The sequence below is a fragment of the Helianthus annuus genome, chromosome 9 (genome assembly GCF_002127325.2).
Source record: "Helianthus annuus cultivar XRQ/B chromosome 9, HanXRQr2.0-SUNRISE, whole genome shotgun sequence".
Taxonomy (NCBI): Eukaryota; Viridiplantae; Streptophyta; class Magnoliopsida; order Asterales; family Asteraceae; genus Helianthus; species Helianthus annuus.
The window spans coordinates 44,924,666-44,948,417 of record NC_035441.2 but is presented as its reverse complement, the minus strand read 5'-3'; the positions used below and the strand labels follow the sequence as shown (position 1 = coordinate 44,948,417).

The 23,752-nt window shown below is 35.3% G+C and overlaps 2 protein-coding genes across 2 annotated transcripts; both read right to left on the bottom strand.

The window, feature by feature from the left end:
- Positions 1-3,648: 3,648 nt before the first annotated feature.
- On the bottom strand, positions 3,649-12,463 carry LOC110877538 (xyloglucan endotransglucosylase/hydrolase protein 15). The gene is made up of 3 exons (XM_022125689.2): positions 12,153-12,463; positions 4,412-4,605; positions 3,649-4,150 (listed from the first exon to the last, which is right to left on the bottom strand). Exons 1-3 carry the CDS (start codon positions 12,438-12,440, stop codon positions 3,811-3,813), a joined length of 822 nt encoding a protein of 273 aa, XP_021981381.1. The 5' UTR covers positions 12,441-12,463; the 3' UTR covers positions 3,649-3,810.
- Positions 12,464-14,708: 2,245 nt separating this feature from the next.
- LOC110875623 lies at positions 14,709-22,707 on the bottom strand. Its single transcript, XM_022123824.1, has 5 exons — positions 22,650-22,707; positions 17,918-18,497; positions 16,556-17,775; positions 16,140-16,368; positions 14,709-16,020 (listed from the first exon to the last, which is right to left on the bottom strand). The coding sequence occupies exons 1-5, from the start codon at positions 22,705-22,707 to the stop codon at positions 14,709-14,711; spliced, it is 3,399 nt and encodes a 1,132-aa protein (XP_021979516.1).
- Between the last annotated feature and the right edge of the window lie 1,045 nt (positions 22,708-23,752).

Here is a 23,752-nt window from a genome sequence, read left to right as displayed (position 1 = left end):
CGACTGGAAGAAGATTATCAATGCCATTCGATATGATGGGTTCGAACGACTGGAAGAAGATTATCACTGCCATTTTTCCAACGACGATTTGGGAACTGTGGGAGGCTAAAAACGAGCTGGAGTTCAACAAACGAAGCTAACGGCAAACACTATTATGGAGCACTCTTTTTTATGGGTCAAATGTAGATCTAAATTTAGAGGTCACAGATGATGGTGTAATTCTAATGTAAGAGATATTGTCGTGTAATGCTCCCGGGTTTTTCACTTTCTAGCTGGCCCATCTATATTTTATATACAATTTCACTGTTCCAAAAAATAAAAAAATAGATCTCACTTCTTTAGTAAAAGATCATGTTTCTGTTTTTGTAGTGTGATCCTCAAATAAATAGGCAGTCTATAGTAGTGTATGTCTGTATGATCAAGGTTTGTGATGCTTTAATTTCTGAAAAGGAATTGTAAACAAAATAATAGTAATGGTGAACTAGATAATATGCTTAAATGAAAATGAAAAACTATTGATATTGTATTTATATAATTTTAACTCTTGTGTAAAATAATTAATAAATTGAAGTCCCTTAAAAGAGTACTGGTTCAGTCGCAATTAGCTAATCACAAATATTAAATGAATTTTAATTTAAATGGTCGAAGTCCCTTAAAAAGAGTACTTGTTTACTCGCAATTAGGATGTACTGGGCGTTCTCGGGGAAGGGTTGCGGTGACCCTTGTCCCCGATCGGGAACACCGCCGCCATCAAAGCGGGGACCCGAATCGAGGGGGTCGATCGGCGTAGACTTACCGCGTGGTTTGGCACATTTTTCGAAAGAAGACCGTTGTCAAACGGTCATTTTTATAAAAAAAAAAATCAACTTTTTTAAACAATATATATCTAACCAACCTAAATCAATTTTTTTACCACACTCACCACTCTCAAACTCACACCAAAACTCTCAAACTCAAATCTTTCAAATACAAAATGGATTCCAAGCTTCCGTTTCTTTCTACCCTACCCGACTTTCCCGACGATGGAGATGCATCGTCAAGCGATAGTAGCTTAATTTTCTTCCAAAATCTCATGCAACAAGCGGAGCTACTAGACACGGCAACATCCAACCTGGTCCGTGTTTGTGAAGTCTTTTCCATATCCACACGACCCGAATGAAAAAAAGTTCAAGAGGCAACACGAGGCCGCAAGAAAAGATGTGGAACGGGCGTTTGGTGTGTTAAAGTCGAAGTGGGGAATACTAAATCGTCCAATGCGTTCGAAAACGGTGAGAAAGATAAGGTCCATCGTGTATACGTGCCTTATTTTACACAACATGATTATAAAAGACGACGGAAGGGCGATAGCACCGGTACATATTCAAGATCCTCCAGTCGAACCCGTCTTCGATGATACAGCTTATACGGAGTTCATTGACGAAGACACGCATTGGAGACTAAAACACGATCTCGTTGAGCATCTCGGAAGTTTAGATCTGTCTCACCTTGAAGTTGATTCGGACGACGAGTAGTTTGTTTTTATATTTTTCTAGTTTAAATATATTTTTTTTTCTAGTTTGAATGTATTTTTTTTTATTTAATGAAATGTCTTTTATTTAATTTTTATTTTTATTAATATTTTTTTAATTTGTAAACATGCATAATTTTACAAAAAAAATAAATAAAATAAAACCCAACTCCCCTAAGAGGGGAGTGCCGCCATCAAAATGGGGTATTAGGGGAGTTTAATAGGGGAGTTGACGTGGCACTGATTGATTGGTTGGGCGTAAGAGAGGGGACTCACCTCTTAGGTGAGCACCCCTTACACCCTTAGTTAACTATAAATATTGCCAATGAGCTACTGGTGGAGTGATTAGGGAGAGATCTAGTATTTCAAGTGACCCATGTTCAATTCATGTCCCCATCATTTAGTTTTTACGGCACCTGATAATGATGGGAGACTAGGTGAGTAAGCGGCGACCTTGCATGAACTGAGCGGATTTTACCTCACCGCACTGACATGCCTTCGAGCGAGTGTTCACGGGCTTCGGCCGTAGGTGAGGGTTTTCCCGGTTCGGAAGGCGAGTGTACCCCGATATGGTGAATTTCGCTAGTAACCCATTTGGAGGATACGTTAACCATTAAAAAAAGGTTAATAAATATTAAAGAGTTAAATGCTTGGTTGGTCCCTGTGGTTTTTAAAAATTTCAGACTTTGTCCTAGTGGTTTATTAATTACACGCTTGGTCCTAAAAGTTGTCAAAAATGCACTCGGTTGGTCCCCAACCCTAACATCAGTTAAATTTCTCAGTTAACTATGTGTGAAATGACTATATTACCCTTGAACAATTAAAAGAAATAAAAAAATATATAAAATTTGAACATTATGAACATGTATATGTTTATATCCAGTTGTTCTTGAATCTCAATTTCTCTCTTTCTCTCTCTCACAACAACCATCATCAATCATCATCTTCAAATAACAACCATCATCAATCATCATCTTCAAACAACAACAATCTGAGTTATCCCCTTCCACCCATCTTATTCTCATCCAATCTCTAAACCCTTGCCACCCTTAGGGGCGGCGGCGGCGGCGTTTATGGTGGTAAGAATCCGGTTGTTCATGAATCTGAGTAAAGGTGTGGCGGCAGAGGTAGGGGCGGCAGCATTTATGGTGGTAACAATCTGGTTGTTCTTGAATCTGAGCAAAGGTGCGGCGGCTGAGTTAGGGGCGGCGGAGTTGGTGGTGTTCTTGAATCTGAGATTTAGGTGAGATGATGTTTGGTGGTGTTCTTGAATCAGAGATTTAGGTGAGTTGATGTTTGGTGCTGTTCTTGAATCTGAAATTTAGATTGAAGTTGGATGAGATGATTTAGTTTGATTTAAGTTCTTCAATTTTTGGTGGTTGTATAGATCTGAAACAAACTATTTATTGAAAGGCAAGGGCAAGGGAGACAAACCCTGGTTTCACAAGTTCGTTTCATCCTGCAGTGTTGGTCTGCAAATCACAGGCACGCTTCGATACTTGTGTTCAATTGTTGCCCAGTTCTCTGTGTTTTATTGAAAACAGAAACAAATAGATAGTGTTTGATAAGGGGTCGCGTTCTTTTTTCGAAGAACGAATACAACCTGAGACGTATGAGATGATGTTGGTGGTGGTTATGAAGATGGAATTTGAAGATAAGGTTTGAAGATGGTGTTTAAGATCGAATTTATGATGATGTTTATGTTCCAGAATTTATTTTCTTTATTTTGAAGATCTCATGTTCATATTTTCAATTGCAGATGTTCATTGTTTGAATTTTGTTAAAATCTGGATATAAACATGTACCTGTTCATTGTTTGAAGATGTTCAAAATGTTTAATTTTATATATATTTTTTTATTTCTTTTAATTGTTCAAGGGTAATATAGTCATTTCACACATAATTAACTGAGAAATTTAATTGATGTTAGGGTTGGGGACCAACCGAGTGCATTTTTGACAACTTTTGGGACCAAGCGTGTAATTAGTAAACCACTAGGACCAAGTCTAAAATTTTTGAAAACCACAGGGACCAACCAAGCATTTAACTCAATATTAAATGAATTTCTAATTACACATCAAGTTCTAGATTTGACAACAAAAATAAGATGATTTTAATTTTACTGAAGCCAGCAAGCCAGAATTTATATAACGAAATATTATACACCCATTTGTTACATTTTACATAACACATTACAACATATATAAGGATTATTATAGATCTATACATATATTAGTTCCTACATTATATTTATAACACACATAAGGATTATATCTATACATGTAAAGAGAACAGGCACACTATCTAGCCGCGAACCTTGCATTCAGGAGGAAACCCTCGCGGGAACCGCTTAGCATCAGTGCAATAGTTGTAGATCATGTGGTTTCTTCGAACCCATCTTAGTTTTTGCCTACGGGTCATATTGGATTGCGGCAGAACACCAGCTGATCTAACATTAAAGTTGCGGTATGAAGCCATGAAAGGGGCACGACTCCAATCGGTCTTGACTAGCCCCCCTCTGGTTGCCCACTCATCGGCATTCCACAAGCTCGAATATAGCCTCATCGGATGGTTTTTTGGAAAAGGAACACCAGATGCTTCTCGGTTCTTGAATTCTCTTATAGGTGTATCATCTACAAGAAATCTGCATAAAAATATTGTAAAGAAATTAGAAGAGGTAGCAAATTTAAACCATCAAGCTATATAGTCAACAGAAGTAACAAAAACTTTGTTTGTTTCGATCATGTGAACCGTTACAAAAGTTGAGCTTTACCGACATATCACCGACAAAACCGTTTCGTTGAAGCGCTTTGCTTCTTTAGTTCTCAACTCTATGTATAAAGATGGAAGATGTATAATCAAAGATTCAAAGTGAAACCGTGAAGACAAATATGAATGTACTTACACGATTATTTGAGGAGTCCAAATGATGGAGTAAGTGTGGAAATCCGAAGTAGGGTCAAACCACATCCGAAATTGTTGCTCTCTTTCGCCTTTGCCTTGGGTGTAAACATTGGTGTGAAGCGTGTATGGTTCGCCAGTTGTATTGCCTAAGAACTCGAAATCTATCTCATCGTGGTTTACACCTTGTGATGACAACTGTTTTTCACATTATATTATAAATTATAAGTAAGCAACAAGTTTTAGCTTAGCTAACTTGTATCTTTGGCTTCGGGTGATTTTCAAAAAATTTGGATTATGTAGTTCTTGTCCCACCAAGTGAAAAACTTTCTTATTAAAATGAAGTTTTTGTTTTATAATTCAGGATTGTAAATGTATGATGGAAGTGAAAAAAATCTCTTATTAAAAGTGTAAGTTAGAGATCATACTTTGGAGAGCAAGTCAAAACAAAAAATAAGTTGATTCTTCTTCTTATTATTTTTTTCATCTTATATGATTGGGTTCATTTGGCCATTACATTTTTTTTTCATTAATACTTCATTTTTTCCTTTTTTGAACAGCATTAACACTTGATAAAAATGTGTTTGGGTGCTTCCGACACTTGATAAAATGTGTTGGGTTCGTTCAACCCGCCTAATGATTTTTTAGTTATGATATTAGGGCTTCTTTGGGGTGTATGACGGACACGGTGGTAGTAAGGCTGGAAGTATGTAGCGAAGAATATACACTCGAATGTGTTTGATCTATGAATGACAACAGGGGGGAATTTGATAAGCGAGATAAACGGTATCGCCTCAGGCGCCTCCACAAGATCACGATAGAAGTCATACTCCGCTTCATAATCATCAAATGAAGCTCGACTTTCTGATTCATATGATAGTGAATTAGTGATGCTTAGCCAAATCTGACTTCCCAATTGTGTTCTTTTGTCATATTTCATATAGATGGTATATTTAACATGTCATAAATTATGGAGTTTGTTTATACACACAAACGTCGTACCGCTAAATAACACTTTATGGGCGTTTTGAATCTAGCGTTTACGCTTTATTTGTGTATGTGACGTCTTAATTTCTAAGCCCCCGACCGCATCGCAGTGGGGGCTTCCATCTAGTTAAACACCAAATTAAACCAACTATCCTAATATTGAACACAAGTAATAGCCAAAACTAAATATAAAAATATATTTAGAATAATGTTAAATTAATTTAAACTGATTACTTACCTAAGATAGTAAATGTTAAATATACCCCTAGGGTAAAGTTTTTGTACAAATAATCTTAACATACTAAACATACAAATTGAAGGAAAACTCAAAAAGACAAGGTGGCATTTTTGTAATTATCAATAACTATCAAAGTTACTCTACAAATACCTCTAAAAAAACCTAACCACTCCCCTCACCCCCAAAAAAAACCCTAAACCCCCCACCCCCCCCACCCCCCAAAAACCTAAAAAAAACCTACCCCCCCCACCCCCCAAAAACCTAAAAAAAAACCTAACCCCACCCCCCCCCACACCCCCCCAAAAACCTAAAAAAAAAACCTAACCCCCCCCCCCCACCCCCAAAAACCTAAAAAAAACCTAACCACCCCCCCCCCACCCAAGCTAAAATGCTAAAAACTAAACCCCCAAAAAACCTAAAAAAAAAACTAACCCCCCCCCCCACCCCCAAAAACCTAAAAAACCTAACCCCCCCTCCCCCACCCCCCACCCCCAAAAACCTAAAAAAAACCTAACCCCCCCCCCCCCACCCAAGCTAAAATGCTAAAAACTAAACCCCCAAAAAACCTAAAAAATCTAAAAAAATAAAAAAAAAACACACAAATTATTTTATTTTATTTTTTTAACATTTTATATTAAAAAATCGCTACTTTTAGTAGCAGCAACAAAAAAAAAAAATTTTTTTTTTTTTTTTGGTAACGAAATGTAGCGATTTTTTAATAAAAAATGTTAAAAAAAAATTGTGTTTTTTTAGGTATTTTTGGTTGTAACTTTGATAGTTGGTGGTAATTACAAAAATACCACCTTGTATTTTTGGGTTTTCCTTCAATTTGTATGTTTAGTATGTTAAGATTATTTGTATTTGATCTTTTGCCTATACCCCTATTGGTGTGATGAATTTGATGTGTATTGTATTGTGTGTATAAAATGCAGTATATAGGGGGCGGTATACGCGTGCATTAAAGGTGGTCACACGTGTATATACATCAGATACGGACGTATAGAGGATGTATAAGGCCTGGTTACATATGCATACAAACATATCAAAATTATTAAAATATCATATGATTTTACTAGTCAGAAATCAGAGTCTCAACTTGTTTGCTAGGGACTCACCGACTTATTAACCCATAAGTGGTCAAACGACTGGTCACAAACACACCGTGACAAACATTAAATTAAATATAACATAAATCCTTAACAAGCGTTGTTTTTATAATTTTTTTTTATCAATAACCTGCCACACCCTGGACTCACCGACTCAACATCATGCCTGCAAACGAACTCAACGTTTAGAGAGTAGTTCGTGAACCTTTTGGCGGAAAGTTTGTTTATAGTTGTTTATATTTATTTAATAAATGAATAAACATGAAACATACGTTCGTTTAGTTAAAATGAACGGACAGGGGCGAAGTATAGAAGGGGCAGGGAGGGGCGCCCGACCCCCCGAACTTTTCGTATATAAATTTTTGGGTATATACGTTTTCAACCCCGGTTCTATAGAAATTTTTGGGTATACATGTTTTCGACCCCCTGTCATTCGGGCTAAGCTTTGCCACTGTGAACAGAGACCGTGTTTGTTCATGAACGTTCAGTAACGTGTTCGTTTTTATTTTATAGCTCATTAATGTTTTTAATTTTTATATTTTATTTAAATTCAAAATTCTAACAAATAAATTACTTAATAAGTATCTGTGTATTATATATTATGTTCAGGAACATTTGTTCGTGTTTATGTTCCTAAAATTAGTTTGTGTTTATGCACATTCGTTTGCCCTTCGTCACCTCAATTTAACGAATGAAACAAACAAACACGAACACGTTCATTTCCTTAAAGAACAAATACGAACAAAAAAATCTTATTCAGTAGGTGTTCATGAACAGTTTGTAAACATATATATTTACTTAACAGACAAACATGAATAAAAACTTTTTCGTATTTGTTCAATTCGTGTACAGCCCTAATCACATTTTTTAAATTACATGTAAAAACTCCGTAGCATTTTGTTATTTTATGGTACTCCACTAAATTCATCAAACATAAACATAACTTTGAACAGATTTTCAAAACAGGACCGGACCCACCGTATTAACCGGTGGCACCGGGAACCGTTAGCCATAAAGAGTTGGAAAACAACTAAAAAACCGGACCGGTCTTGTAAAAATCAATAAACCCTGGTGGGAGCAGGAGGGGCTCAAGAGGAAATTTATTGGATTTTTATATAGAAGTTCTCTTATTTTTTATTAAAACTAGAGGGTAGGCCCGTGCGATGCACGGCATGACCAACAGTTATTGTCCTTCATTTTGTTGTGCGTTCGGGGAAAATGTTTATGTATGGATAAAAGATAATTAGCCAAAAGACAATGTAAGAGAAGCCATACAAAACGTGATAAGAGCTTGTACCATAAGCCGGCCACACAAAATTTAAGGCGTGCATAGCACAGGAATCTTTGTTTGCGGAATCTGTTTAAGAACAAACATGTATGCCAAGTCTAAAAACATACATTACAGGGATAATGGTTAGATCAGCATTACTTTAACACATATTATTACCTTGCTGGTGAACACATTTACTCTATGTTTAGGGCACAATTTGATTAGGTTGCTGATAATGAATTGAATATCACACCAAATTACAATAGCAGTTTACATTGCTACTATTCACCCAAATCAAGCACCTTAAATAAGTCAGTGTTTCTCTATATTCAAAAAACGAACTATAACTGACGATTATTAAATTGCAACAGTCAATTCAATCCAAATAGTGCAATAGAAACATATCCAATCGAATCACAATTATATCAACACGTTTTAAATTTCAAATGGTTAAACCTCATAGGGGTCTAAGATGAAAACTGGCTCATTCGTATCCCAAAGTTTTTAAATACTAAAATTAAAAAAAAAACAAATAAGAATTACTAAATGATATTGAATAAAATTTAAACAAAGACCAAATACAAAGATAATGGTAAAGTAAGGCTGATCGAATCGAATTATATGTGCCACTATACAAAATTTAATTTATATTAAACTTTAAATAAATTATCTTTGACGCTTCTTATAAAAAATGAATTGGATTATCTAATTAAAAGATTTGAACCCATCGATGTGGTAGTACAGGAATTCGGTGCCTAGATGGCGAATCGTAGCAGGTGTGCTTGTGATTTACAGGCTGTAATACCATTTCTTATTGAATATTCTGTTGTCATTTCTTTTGGCAATGAGGCCAATGGTACCACCGTCAAACCAATATCCTTTAAACTTTGAGATCAAACTATACTAACACCTTTATAACGAAAAATAAGTACAATCCATTCCTTGATCATTTACCAGAGTTCAACACCCGTTGTTTCTTGTCTCTCGTACACGATGAACTCGCGGTTAATTACAAAAAAAAATGGCTTCCTGTTCTCCCCAAATCTTAATCTTATGATGTTGAGGTTTTCATCAAGATGTTTGATGTGCCTTGCTTCTACCAAATCTGAGTCCCATTTCTGTCCAAACAATAGAAGAAGAATAAAGTAAAGGGTAAGATGACATTCATAACTCAAAAAATATTGCTAAAACCTTCATGCGCAAATCAAATTTGCTACTACTTTGCGACCAGTGGACATTTTGTGAGTGCTTTTAGTGACAATAATTTGGGTTTCATCTTCGCTAGTTTTTAAACAAAACAATTATCGTTTTTTGTCGCAAGCATTAGCTAATTTTGCAATCGTTTTAATTCTTAGTTGCAAATTTGTCGCTAATGTGCATTTAGCAAATATTGGTTGCAATAGTCTGTTTTTTAAGAGAGAAAACGACTTTATTACACAAAAAGAACCACGTGGACCATCGGTTGATAAACTTTTCAGGCGAAACCGATTTAAACAACCATTGGTTGCGAAAGCATGAAAGTACCCGGAACCAGATCACGTTTCGATATCTCAACACCATCTTCAAAGCCAACACTTTCCATCCTTAAATTCCAGTCACATTAGCACTCCACATCGCTAACAGACCTTGGCATTTTAAAAACCATAATATTGTAAAAACCATTTAAAGTAATGTAAGATATATCATGTTATTATCACGAATCAATAAATCAGTGGAGATTGAGTAGTTATCAAAACATGTACCATGATCTCGTGGTGTTATATGGGCAGGACTGTTGGTGTTCATCATTGGTTGATGTTGAGTGAATAAATGAATGTAAGACATGAGACAGATGCATGATGCTCAACATTATAAAATGAGAGAGGGGTGAAGGGACAACGAAAGTACAGAGTTGGATTATTAGTTTAGGAGAAGAGATGGGAAATAATGAGAACCCATATTGTGAGGTTTGCATGACTTAGGGAAGGGTTTAAATATAAGTAAGCATCAAGATCGCAACTCTTCAGCTGATTTGTTGAAATTAAATTCGATCGTTAGGAAACAATGTAGACAACTCTTCGAATTCTTTTTTATTATCATTTGTCTACATTTATTTAACTCTTCGAATTCATTTTTTATTATCATTTTGTCTACATTTATTTTATCAATTTAATTGTATTTAAGAATACTTCAATTGTTAATTTATATTTAAAAAATCATTTAACCCATGTTAAAAGACCATTGTGCCCATTTATTAACCCCATTAAGTTGTTGTATCATAAGCATAAAATATTGTAATTACTTAAATTTTGCCGGTATCCTTCAGAAATGCTTTATAATATAGTATAGATAAAACTGGATGTAAATATGTAATTAACTTGGTAGCGTTATTATTTAGGATCAACCCGATCTAATTAGCTAGCTTGGAAATATTTGGGAATTTGGAATTGCTTTTTCAATGTATTTTCATTATAAATGTTTAAACTAATTTTATTTTCTTTGTATTGTTAATTTAAGATGAGTCATTACATTCAATTAATTATAGTCCCTAGAGATCCATTTCAATTAATTATAATCGGTTAGAATTAAGATATTAATAATTTAATATTCATGTTGGAAGACGAATTTACCCCTAAAACATAATTAATATACGCATCGTGTGTTGTATACTAAGTCTTTCTACTTGTACCTTTTAATTTTTAAGAAGTCCTTGTAGAAAAATGAAAAATTTAACCCCCAAACATAATTAATATATGCATTGTGTGTTGTATACTAAGCATTTTTACTTATACTTCTTAATTTTTAAAAAGCCCCCTAAAGAAATGCTTTATAATATACTTATGATTTTGCAATATATTATTTTAATCAATATTATTTTAAGTATTGCATTTAAAACATCATAAATGTTGATTTTAAAATAGAACATATAACTAAATTTTAGATTATATATAGATATTTTCTAGACTTAAATGTAATTTTAGTACATGTGCTTTGAGTTATTTTCAAGTTTAGTTCAAATGTTTCATTTTTTCACATGTGAGTCCAAAAATGTTTCTCAGTTACCATTTTAGTCCACTGAGTTAACTTCATCCATTTTTCTGTTAACGAGAAGGGCAATTCGGTCATTTAACAGAATTACAAATAAAATGACCGAATTGCCCTTATCGTTAACAGAAAAAATTGATGAAGTTAACTCAATGGACTAAAATGACAATGGTAAAACTTTTTGGACCCACAGGTAAAAAAATGAAACCTTTGGACTAAACTGCTAAAATGACTCAAACCACATAGACTAAAATAACATTTAACTCTATTTTTTAATAAAAAAAATGATTTGAACCCTCTGGTGGTTTTGTAGCCTGTGCAACATAAGAAAATCTTTTTATACTAATAAACAAAAATTCTTTTTTGACACTTGTCATTCTCTGGTAATTTCTCACCTTTATTTTTTTATTTATCTCTTTTATTAAATAATAATAATAATAATAATAATAATATTAAACATCAATTTAACTAAATCTATTTATCTATTTTGTTTTCATAATCTGAAATTGATTTCTTTTTTAACTCTAAAGTTTCAATCTTTGGCAATTTAAGTCTAAAGTTTCAATCTTTGATATTATAACCTATTTGATTAATTTGATTTTTCACTTTTAATTCAAAAGTTTTCATCTTTTGCAATTTAACCCCTTTAATTTTTTTTTACTTTCAACCCAAAGCTTTTCATCTTTCGCAATTTAATCTCGAACACTTTTTTTTACTTTTAACTTTAGTCTCTTATATACTTTTTATCTTTCATAAGTTATCCGTTTAACGTGTCGTTCTAAATTTCCGAGTTAACACGTCGCAACGTGCGTGTGGGGTTCAACGTTTTTTCATCTATTTTTTTCCTGTTTAACATGTCCGTCGCAACGCGTCTATTTTTCCTGTTTGATAGGTCTGCCGCAACGTGCGATTAATTATTTTTTATCAGTTTTACACATAGGCTCGTGGTCATGTGAGAAACATTTGCCTTTCATTTAACATGATATATAACTAATGAATCCCCGCCGCAATTGCGGCGGTGGTAATTCTAGTCTTATAATAAAAGAAGTTCTAGTTCTACTACTGTAAACCGTATTAAACCCGTGAAAAACAAAGGCTTATAAAAACGGAGTTAACTTACATAGTAGGCGGTAACCGTTCCAGCCGAGTTCCCAGCCACGAGCTTTAGTTGCATATCGATTCGACCGAAGTGGTATTCCTTCTTCGACTGAAACCCGGAGCCAGAGACTCGGTCCAGAGAGAGTGTAAGCATGTTTCCAGGTCCGGCGATCTTACCGCGGCCACCGCCCCAAGTTAAATCGAAATCATTGTAAAAGTTTGTAGCACCGGCAATATAAGCTACCAGCAAGAAATGAGTAGAGACTATAAGAGTGAAAGTTATGGCTTGAGAGTAAAAAGAAGACGACATCGTTTAACTTGATAGTTGTTGGTTTGGATGCATATGTAGCGTGTGTATATATAGAGACACCGTCTAAGAAGATATTTAAGGTTATCACTTAAAATATTTTTATTTTTAAATTTATATATAAATATATAAATGTAATGATGATTTTAATATATGGTTCGAAGCAAATTTCTTGTTATTATTATTTTTTTAACATGTCCGAATTTAAGTAGATTTAAATTAGTAGTAAACTAGAATTGCGACCCGCCGTAATGCGGCGGGGATTCTTTAGTTATAACTAAGTCGATTTAGGACGCGCACGTTATGTTGAACCTGTCAAACGGGAAAAAAATAGACGATGTAAAAACGTTCACCCACGCATGCATGTTGCGTCGTGTTAACTCGCAAAATTTAGAATGAAACGTAAAAACGCTAAACCAAAGACGCACGTTGCGATGTGTTAAGTCACAAAATTTTGAACGAAGCATAAAGCGAAAAATTTGCGGAAAATGAAAACTATAAAGGACCAAAGTGAAAGTAAAAAAAATTGTGAAGATAGATTGCAAAAGATAAAAAGTTTTGTGTTAAAAGTAAAAAAAAAACAAATAGTTTTGGGTTAAAAGTAATTTATGAAACACTTTTGGGTGAAAAGTAAAAAAATCATTTTTTTTTTGAAAAACCCTTAAAGCCAAGGTTACAACAACCATATGCATAACCATTTTTTCTTTGAACAACCCCCAAAGCCAAGATTACAACACATAAGTAAAGATATCAAAGTGGTTAAATCGCAAAAGATGAAAACTTTTGAATTAGAAGTAAAAAATCAAATTAATCAAAGGGGTTAAATTACCATATATTAAAACTTTAAACTTAAATTGTCAAAGATTAAATCTTTAGGGTTAAAAAGGAAACAAAGATTAAAAATTTTAAACTTAAATTGTCAAAGAATAAAACTTCAGGGTAAATTGTCAAAAATTAAAACTTTAGGGTTATAAAAGAAACAAAGATTAAAAGTTTATACTTAAATTGTCAAACATTAAAACTTTAGGGTTAAAAATGAAAATTTCCATTTTTTTTTTGAAAAACTCCCATAGCTAATATTACAACACATACATGCATAGTTATGTTGCTTTTTTATAGTGTATTAATATATCAGGCTATAGGCACTCACCGATCTAGTAAATTTTCCGAATTGTCGAGATGGATATTTGAATGAGATGGGTTACACAAATTTTTAAGGGAAATTGGATTTAAATAATTTTAATTTTTTTAATTTAGTCGATAATAATTCTAACTCAGTTATTTACTGATAAGAATCTGAACTGGTTCATTTTTAGCTAATAATAGTCTGCGTTAAAAATATGTTAACGAAGTTAAGTTTTTTTCGAATTACAAATCGATGTTTTAGAGCTTTTGGTTAGAACGATGATACGAGTTGATTAATGTAAAATTTACCTCGAAATACTGCCCCAAACGACGAAAACGATGCTTCAATTCGGGTGTTTAAACTTCTAATTAACAAAAATCAAGCCATTTGAAGCACCGTTTCGAGGTAAGTTTTACATAAATCGACTCGTATCCTCATTTTGATCAAAATCCCTAAAACATGGGTTTGTTTATTGGAAAAAAAAAAAAACTTAACTCCGTTAAGCTATTTTTAACGGCAGGCTATTATCGCCCAAAAGTGGACCAGTTCGGATTACTGTCGGCAAATAACTGAGTTGTAATTATTATCGGCCCAATTGAGAAAGTTAAGATAATTTAAATCCAATTTGCCTTTTTTTAATGAATTAAGTGAGTCACTAAATTATTTAAGCTGTATAAGTTTATATATAGAGTGTTTGGTTACACATTTAAAGATGATTTTATTTAAGGTTTACTAGTATAAGAACCCGCGAGGTTCGCGGGTGGACTAAAACACAAATGAATAACTTTAATTTATTGAAGTAATCGTTTGAATTAAATAACCGTTCAAGTAATAATAAATTAGTAAACTACAATGAGACAAATAATGTAATATATCCAGATGCATGATGATCCAAATTTGTGTAATATTGCGTATATGGAAGATAATGGATAGAGAATTGTAAGTGAACGTACTGTTTATTTATGCATACTTTTAGGTTAATATTTAAGTATGTGTATGAGTATACATGTTTTTTATTACATTAACAAAATTGATTAAAAAACAAAAAAAATTAAACATTAAATAACTTCAAAAACATGTTATTATGATTTTTATGGAACAGTTACATGGAATGAAAGATCGTTTGATGAATGAGTACATGGAGATCACAAGTCACGAAATACTTCTTTGTAAACTACATTTGTCGTTTTATTAGTAGGTTTGCCGTCATTGTCCAAAATCAGAAGTTTAACTCCTTGTCTGGTTTTAACTCTTGATAAAGCAACATACAGCTGACCATGGGTGAAAACTGGTTGCTTCAGATACAGACCAACTCTAGACAGTGATTGTCCCTGACTCTTGTTAATAGTCATTGCGAAACAAACAGCCAACGGAAATTGTCTCCTTTGAAACTCAAAAGGAATTTTTTTATCAGAAGGTATCAAACTAATCCTTGGTATATAAGTGCGAGTGCCTATGTTCCCTCCGGATATTATCTCGGCTTCTATTACACGGTTATACATTTTTTTGACTTGTAGTCGTGTACCATTGCAAAGACCATTTTGTTGGTCAATGTTACGTAATAGCATCACCGGCACGCCTACTTTTAGTGCTAGCCTATGATTAGGTAAGCCGGATACTTTAAGACTATTAAGCACATCAGGAGAGTATAGTTTTTGTTGTGTAGCGTTTGGATTTTCAGACTGACAAAGACTGTCTGAACTAAGATACTCTCGTTCTTCGCCTGGGAATAGTGACAACAACCGATCATTAATTTCATGCACAACCTCGTTCTTAGGTGCAAGTATAGCCCTCTCACTGAAATAATTCTGATTGTTGAAGTTTTCGAGAATTGAAGGATACACAAAATCAATTAAAGTTGAAATGGGATCCGATGTATCAGTGATTAGAAGGTCGCTTGGTATTTCAATTGACGCTTCTCCATCATTTGGACCACCAACATTTCCCTCACCTATATCCAAAAGCCATTTGGCAAATTGTTTTATTTCTTCAGCGTCCGATGCTGAACTTCCAACTGTTAACCTCATGTTTTTTGTTAGTCTCAGCAACTTACATGTATTCCACAGATAAGACGAACTTATTGAGGCATTGACAATCTCTTGTCTTCCACCATTTGGAACAACAGGAAGGATCTGTCTAAAATCGCCTCCTAAAACAATAACCTTTCCTCCAAAGCGGATGTTTGATCTGTTGGAAGTGTCGATATTGAAAATGTCGTTCATTGTTCTATCCAACGCTTCGAATGCATGCTTATGGACCATAGGCGCTTCATCCCATATAATCAAGTTTGTTTCGTGTAGTAGTCTAGCAACATCTCCATCAGGTTTTATATGACAAACTGAATCCTCTGTAAGATTCAATGGAATACGAAACCTGGAATGCGCGGTCCTGCCACCAGACAATAACAACGACGCGATGCCACTTGAAGCAACGTTTAATACAATTTGACCTTTTGATCTGATTGCCGCAGATAATGTCTTCCATAAGAAGGTCTTGCCGGTCCCACCATAGCCGTACACAAAAAAACGCCACCTTTGTTACCCTCAATTGCGTTGATTATTTGTTGGAAAACTGACCGTTGCCCCTCAGTTAGCAAATTAAGTTTATTATTAAATTCAACTTGAAGATTCGTTTGGTCGTAGATACGCTCCTCGTTAATCAAACGATTGTCTGAATCAGACATAGACGCATTATCTGGGTACGGCATTGTCTCAAATCTTTTGAGTGATGAGTTGTTCCTGGCTAAGAATTTTTCAACTTCACTCAAAACGTAGTTTTTAAGCTGATGATCTGGAATTGATAAAGCTGTACAAAATGGAAAAAAAATATATTATCAAGTTATGAAATCAAAAAATATTTAATGAACCAAACCATATAGCATAAATGAAACACAAAACCATGTTTTCTTTAAACGAAAATTTTTTTTTTTTTTTAACGCAACCAAAAACAAAAAAAAAGGGGATAATAACAACATTTTGTGTAAAACAATTACCTGTAAGTTGATGATATTTTCTAAGTCTATAGATAAAGTCGTCTGTCATGTATCTCCATGTGCTTTCCCATACAACCTCAGGTCTGGACAACATATTTGTTAATAGCAAAGTAGCAAATAAATTACGAAGATACGAAGGGGATCCTGTTTCATTTGCTTCCTTGATTGCCTCAATGTATTCAGCGTCATCGTCCAAAAGACCGAGTGCATAACATGCATCTCTAAATGTATCATATACCTTACCATCAACTGTTTTAATATCATCAAAAGATTTTGGTCCTTTCACTTTGTTAAGAAGAATTCTTAAATAATATGCTTCCCCAAGAGACGGACTTACAGCGTGAATTCTCCCAATTGACTTATGTCTTTGTCTAGGTTCCCAACAACGTTTATCAAGCTTCCATACATACCAACTTGGAAACTGAACATATGTAAGTGTACGGGCCAATGTGTCATTCGGGTCTTTGTTACGTTCCATCCAGGAAAGAAACATTGAAGCTTTGACAGATGGTTTGTTAAGGACTTGATTAATATCCTCGTCGGGTCCAAAAACAACAGGTTGTTTTCCGGGAAGATGGAAAGGCAGCCTCATAACAGAAGGAGTCCTGTAATGCACATCATAGGCGAAGATCCTCCAAGATGCCTCCCAAGCCGATAGATACCTACAATCATAATATTCTTTGACCTCGTCTTGTTCTAGTTGTTCATTGTTATTATCATGTTGGACAACAGCAATGGTTGCTCTATCAGGGCCTTTGTTTATATATTTAAACAAATATTTAATTGATCCGTCTTGATTGCACCACTCAACATTTATATGTGCCTGGTAGCGTTTCAAAAGTTTTTTGTTGTATGGCACAACACTTCTGTTGTCTAAGTCGATTCCATTTTTTACTGCATAAGAACCATTATCTCTTCTTTTGTATATTGGGAATCCATTTGAATCCAGTGTAGTATGATCTTGAAAATTCTTTGGAAAACCCTTCGAACACTTATTGTCAACCATACATGGACAACTTAAATTAGCGTTACCACATGGACTATGAATCATATAGTCTTTCACAAGCGCATATAATTCTGCATCTTCATCTTCATCAGGGATTTCTGCAGTTATAAATGGATCAACATGGTCTACCGTTGGAAGTTTGGATTCATTTTCTAAGAATAAGCATAGGTGGGCATGAGGCAATCCTCTCTTTTGAAACTCGATTGTGTAACAACTGTACAAAAAGAAATCATTAGTAGATTTAAATAATCTAATATGTATATAAAAAGGAATTTGATAAAATACCTACTGCAACTTTTCCAAATAGATGGCGTTCTTTAAAATCTTTGCAAATTGAATCCAACTTTATTTTAAACAATCTGCTCAGTATATCGGGCCTATCTTCAGGTTTAAGATTTGTGTCTCTAAGAAACCTTTTTACCTCAGGCCACTTTGGATTGCACGTGATGGTTATAAAAAAATCCGGACAACCAAACCACTTACAGATAGCCATGGCATCTAAATAATTTTGCATCATATATCTAGCGCCACCGGTAAACGAAGAGGGCAAAAAGATTCGTTTTCCAACCTTAGATATGTCTTGCTGGCCCTTATTTCTTAATTCACATAGACTTTCATAGCTATCTGACCTTAGATTCTTTTGTTGAAGTCGTATGTAGTTAAGCCTTTCGCTCTCAATCATAGTATACGCATCAACCAAGAATTGTTGAAAGAGTCTCCTTGAATTTAGAATCAATGAAAACTGATTAATTCTGTCTTGCACACGATATGCAAAAAACTCTCTCATTGTACAATTTGGACGTTTCTTATTGATTACGTCTACGACACCTCGATGAGGGATGTCAATTCTGTAACCATCATCTCCATAAGGGAATAAAATAGGATATTGAAGTGCAAGGTATGAAGGATGCAATTCACTAATTCTTTTCAAAGTACCTGTCAAACGGGAAAAAAATAGACGATGTAAAAACGTTCACCCACGCATGCATGTTGCGTCGTGTTAACTCGCAAAATTTAGAATGAAACGTAAAAACGCTAAACCAAAGACGCACGTTGCGATGTGTTAAGTCACAAAATTTTGAACGAAGCATAAAGCGAAAAATTTGCGGAAAATGAAAACTATAAAGGACCAAAGTGAAAGTAAAAAAAATTGTGAAGATAGATTGCAAAAGATAAAAAGTTTTGTGTTAAAAGTAAAAAAAACAAATAGTTTTGGGTTAAAAGTAATTTATGAAACACTTTTGGGCGAAAAGTAAAAAAATCAATTTTTTTTTGAAAAACCCTTAAAGCCAAGGTTACAACAACCATATGCATAACCATTTTTTCTTTGAACAACCCCCAAAGCCAAGATTACAATACATAAGTAAAGATATCAAAGTGGTTAAATCGCAAAAGATGAAAACTTTTGAATTAGAAGTAAAAAAACAAATTAATCAAAGGGGTTAAATTACCATATATTAAAACTTTAAACTTAAATTGTCAAAGATTAAATCTTTAGGGTTAAAAAGGAAACAAAGATTAAAAATTTTAAACTTAAATTGTCAAAGAATAAAACTTCAGGGTAAATTGTCAAAAATTAAAACTTTAGGGTTATAAAAGAAACAAAGATTAAAAGTTTATACTTAAATTGTCAAACATTAAAACTTTAGGGTTAAAAATGAAAATTTCCATTTTTTTTTTGAAAAACTCCCATAGCTAATATTACAACACATACATGCATAGTTATGTTGCTTTTTTATAGTGTATTAATATATCAGGCTATAGGCACTCACCGATCTAGTAAATTTTCCGAATTGTCGAGATGGATATTTGAATGAGATGGGTTACACAAATTTTTAAGGGAAATTGGATTTAAATAATTTTAATTTTTTTAATTTAGTCGATAATAATTCTAACTCAGTTATTTACTGATAAGAATCTGAACTGGTTCATTTTTAGCTAATAATAGTCTGCGTTAAAAATATGTTAACGAAGTTAAGTTTTTTTCGAATTACAAATCGATGTTTTAGAGCTTTTGGTTAGAACGATGATACGAGTTGATTAATGTAAAATTTACCTCGAAATACTGCCCCAAACGACGAAAACGATGCTTCAATTCGGGTGTTTAAACTTCTAATTAACAAAAATCAAGCCATTTGAAGCACCGTTTCGAGGTAAGTTTTACATAAATCGACTCGTATCCTCATTTTGATCAAAATCCCTAAAACATGGGTTTGTTTATTGGAAAAAAAAAACTTAACTCCGTTAAGCTATTTTTAACGGCAGGCTATTATCGCCCAAAAGTGGACCAGTTCGGATTACTGTCGGCAAATAACTGAGTTGTAATTATTATCGGCCCAATTGAGAAAGTTAAGATAATTTAAATCCAATTTGCCTTTTTTAATGAATTAAGTGAGTCACTAAATTATTTAAGCTGTATAAGTTTATATATAGAGTGTTTGGTTACACATTTAAAGATGATTTTATTTAAGGTTTATAAGTTTATATATAGCTAGAGTTTTTGATTACACATTAAAAGATGATTTTAATTTTAATTTCAAGGTTTTTTATTTTATAAAAAATCGTTATATTCTATATAAAGTCTTTTTCTTAACTGAAAGCTATAGCTAATGAAATGTCGGTTATAGATTGGTGTGATAATATTATTGGTGCATGTATGGGTATTATTACGATCTATACCAATATTTGTTTTTATGGTTTTTTTAATCAATGTAAAGCAGATGTATACCACTACTTTATTTATTGGTTACGAACAAGTTTTGTGTAACAAAATCATGTTTTTTATAACCTTTAACGTACATTGTTTTAGAAAATTCCGAATATATCATTAAATTTATTCAAAATCAACCCACTTGTGCTTGCACAACTTTCATGCAAGTATATCGTACTGCACGGGAGAAAGCACCTTTACAACAAGCGACTAAACCCACTAGTTACATGTAAAAACAAATGGCCCGTGGGTCTAATTATTGTAGATGTAAACATGGATATAAAGTTGACTTTAAAGTAAAAATATTTAACATTTGGATAATGATCATAATAAAATTTTAAAGTTATAGATATATAACTTTACATACCCAAGGTGATGTATCGGAAGGGGGAATAAATGTTTTGTTTTGTTTGGAGGAGTGACAGATGAGGATTAGGAGCCACGTGACTTGTTATTGACAGCTTCGCCTGATTGTTCATCAGTGACGGCTACCTCCTTTTGAAGCCTGATTTTTTATCCATAGCGGTCACCTCCTTTTGAATGTATCTTTTCTTCTCCAAAATATCCTTTTAAATTCTAGGATGGAACTAGAACCGTGACGGGGGCTTGAAGATGGGTTACGAAACCGAGTCAATATAGCGGGGTGTTAAAATATATTACCAGATCCTTTTTTTTTCCGGTAAGTTAGATTAGGGTGATCTATAAAGTATATTTACAAAGCACAATCATTAAGATAGTAAATCCGTTTTGAGTACAGATTATTGCACCATAAACCATCATTGTCCATTTACCCTTGACCATACCCATACGTTCGAGAATCAAGGTTTGTATACATTTTGTTTCTAAACATGTGTATGTGATTGTCGACTCCCATGCAACTTCACAGATTTTAGATATATGTAACTATGTTAAATGTTTTTTTCAATGTGAAGAAACAAAGAACTAATTTTAGGGTTGATTAGTTTGGTTTATGTTTTTACCATAAGGGTTAATCTTCTTATCACTTTCTGAGCTTCTTAATGATCCGACAATCCTGCAAAACAGAACACTGTTAGCTCGTTAAGATGGGAATATAAGGGTTTCCCTCTTAACCAGACTCCGGCGTGAGAATAAGTATCTGCTTTGAGGAGATTAAAGTGTGTAAAGAGTGAGAGTAGAGGGAATAGAATGATTTAACCTGTGAACTAAGGTCTCTATTTATAGCCGGAGAGGTGTAGAGGATGTGGGCTGATGGGCCTTGGGCCGGAAGGCGACAACGTAACGGATATGCTCCTTGTCTCACTGGTGTCGACCGTTAGTGGCTTCTAGAAGTTTTCCGGTGCTGCCGCACCGTGATTGGAGCCACGTGTCACTGTTGTCGGCCTCGTTGTCCCTCTGCCATCAGCAGGTAAGTGTAGATCGTGGGGCAGGTGTCTCTGCCCTGTGATTGGTGCCACGTAGGCGTCTTTAAGTACTTTCTGTCTCCTGCACGTCAGACGATCGTGGAGCACGATTGAGCAGAGCCTGGATGACGCGGATTGGCTCTTTCTTCTGCCACTTCTACCTTGTGTGCCTTCTGTAGTAGCCCTGCGCCATATCCCTGCCTGGCCCTTGCTGAACACGGAATTAGCCCGCGCAAGGTATAGGTAGTTGGAGGCTCCTATTCAGAACGCTAAGTGTTGAATGTGGTGTTCTCTCTTGTTTAGACCTCATGCGAGATGCATGTAAGATGACATACCCCGCGCGGGGTTGACAGTGAACAATCTGATGAATAAGGAGTATGGTCCTGCTCGCGACCTGAACGAAGGTCTGCGCGGCTTTTTTGGGACCATACCCCTTCAAGTCCCCCCCAGTCCAGTGCTGCACCATGCGCGAAGCAAGTGGTTGGAGCTCTAGACTTAAAGAAAAGTGTTAGTTATGAGAAAATGCTTGATCGGTCTTGGTAGACGCGCGCGTGTAGTTGCTTGTCAGTTACTACGGCGCGGTTACCAGAGTATGCTGATGATGGTTCGCTGTTCTTAGATGCAGGTGCGTGGATTGAGTAATCATCAGAGCTGCGCTGCCTGAGTAACTTCTACATGGAATTTGTAGTAATTTTGGGCGGGAAAACTCTCGAAGTTTGAATTCTGACGGGTTGGTGCAAATGTCGTTGATGGCGACGTTTGAATTGACTGCTGACACGACTGTCATCAAGTTGTCCCTGACGGTTCGGCTTTCCGTCAGGCGAGTGAGGCCCACGCGCGCGTGGTAACCGTCACTCCGAGAATCCCGCCTTACGTGGCGTTCTGTGATTGGTCACGTGTGCGGCGATCTCGGCACGTTTACCCATCACATTAAATGCGATGGGTATATATATCCGATGAGGGGTGAGGGCAGATCACTTTTTCTTCTTCTGTTACCATCTTTTCCTTCTCTTTGTTCGAATACTCTTTGAATCTTCAAAACTGTGAAGAACATACTAGCAGATCTTCGAATTGCTTGAGAAGTTATTCAAACTTCCTGCTTGAATATCCATGGCTGAAGAACATCAAGAAGAAAATCCCGGTGAAGAGGGTCCCCTTCGTGTGTTGAAGTGGGATCTTGGCTTCTTTGAGCAGATTACGAGGAGCTTCCGGTTTCCACCAGAGTGGGATGCCAGATCTCCCGGTCAAAACCAGACACCTGCTGATGCACCGCCGGGATATGTTACACTTTTTGAAGACTTCTTTTTACAGGGCAATTTCCGGTTGCCGGCGACGAACTTCATGGCCCATATACTTCAGTATTATGGGTTTCACATTTCGCAGATGAGTCCACCTGGAATGGTGAGAGTTCGACATTTCGAGTTCTTATGTCGTGCCCATGATGTAGAACCCACAGTTGAGAGATTTCGGGTGTTCTATCAGCTCATTAGGACCATGGGGTTCTATTCCTTCGGTAGTCGGGGAGCGGCTAGGAAGATCTTGTTGAATCCACCCAAAAGTTTCTATGACTGGAAAGGGAAGTTTTTCTTCATTCGCGAGGAGGTGTTGCCGATTGCCATGACCTTCCGACCATGGACTGATGTGATCGAGAAGGAGAAGCTGGCGATTCCTAAGACGGAGGGTTGGTATTTGAAACTCACTCCTACGCCGAATCGGGTTTTTGGTGAAAACGTCTTGGTAGCTGCGCGGATGAGTGATCAGTGGCCGGCAGAGAGCAAGGACGTTCCGATTTTGAAGTTTGAAGATAGAGGTTAGTTACTTCCTTATCTCTTTGATTTTTCTTTTTTGTAGTCCGTGCTTAACTTGATGATTTCGCGTGTAGAAGCGCATCTGTGGCAAGCTGCCTTCCCCACCTTTGGTGGGTCCATGGGCGTGCGCCCGCTTGGATTAGGGGAACAGTACTGGTATGGCCAGATTAAGGGTCGTTTCATGTATCCAGTTGTTGATGCTTTCGCCGATCCGCCTACTGCAACCGAAGGTGCGCATATACCTAACCCTCGTCCTCTATGCGCTTTGACTTCTGCTGGGAAAGAGATTGT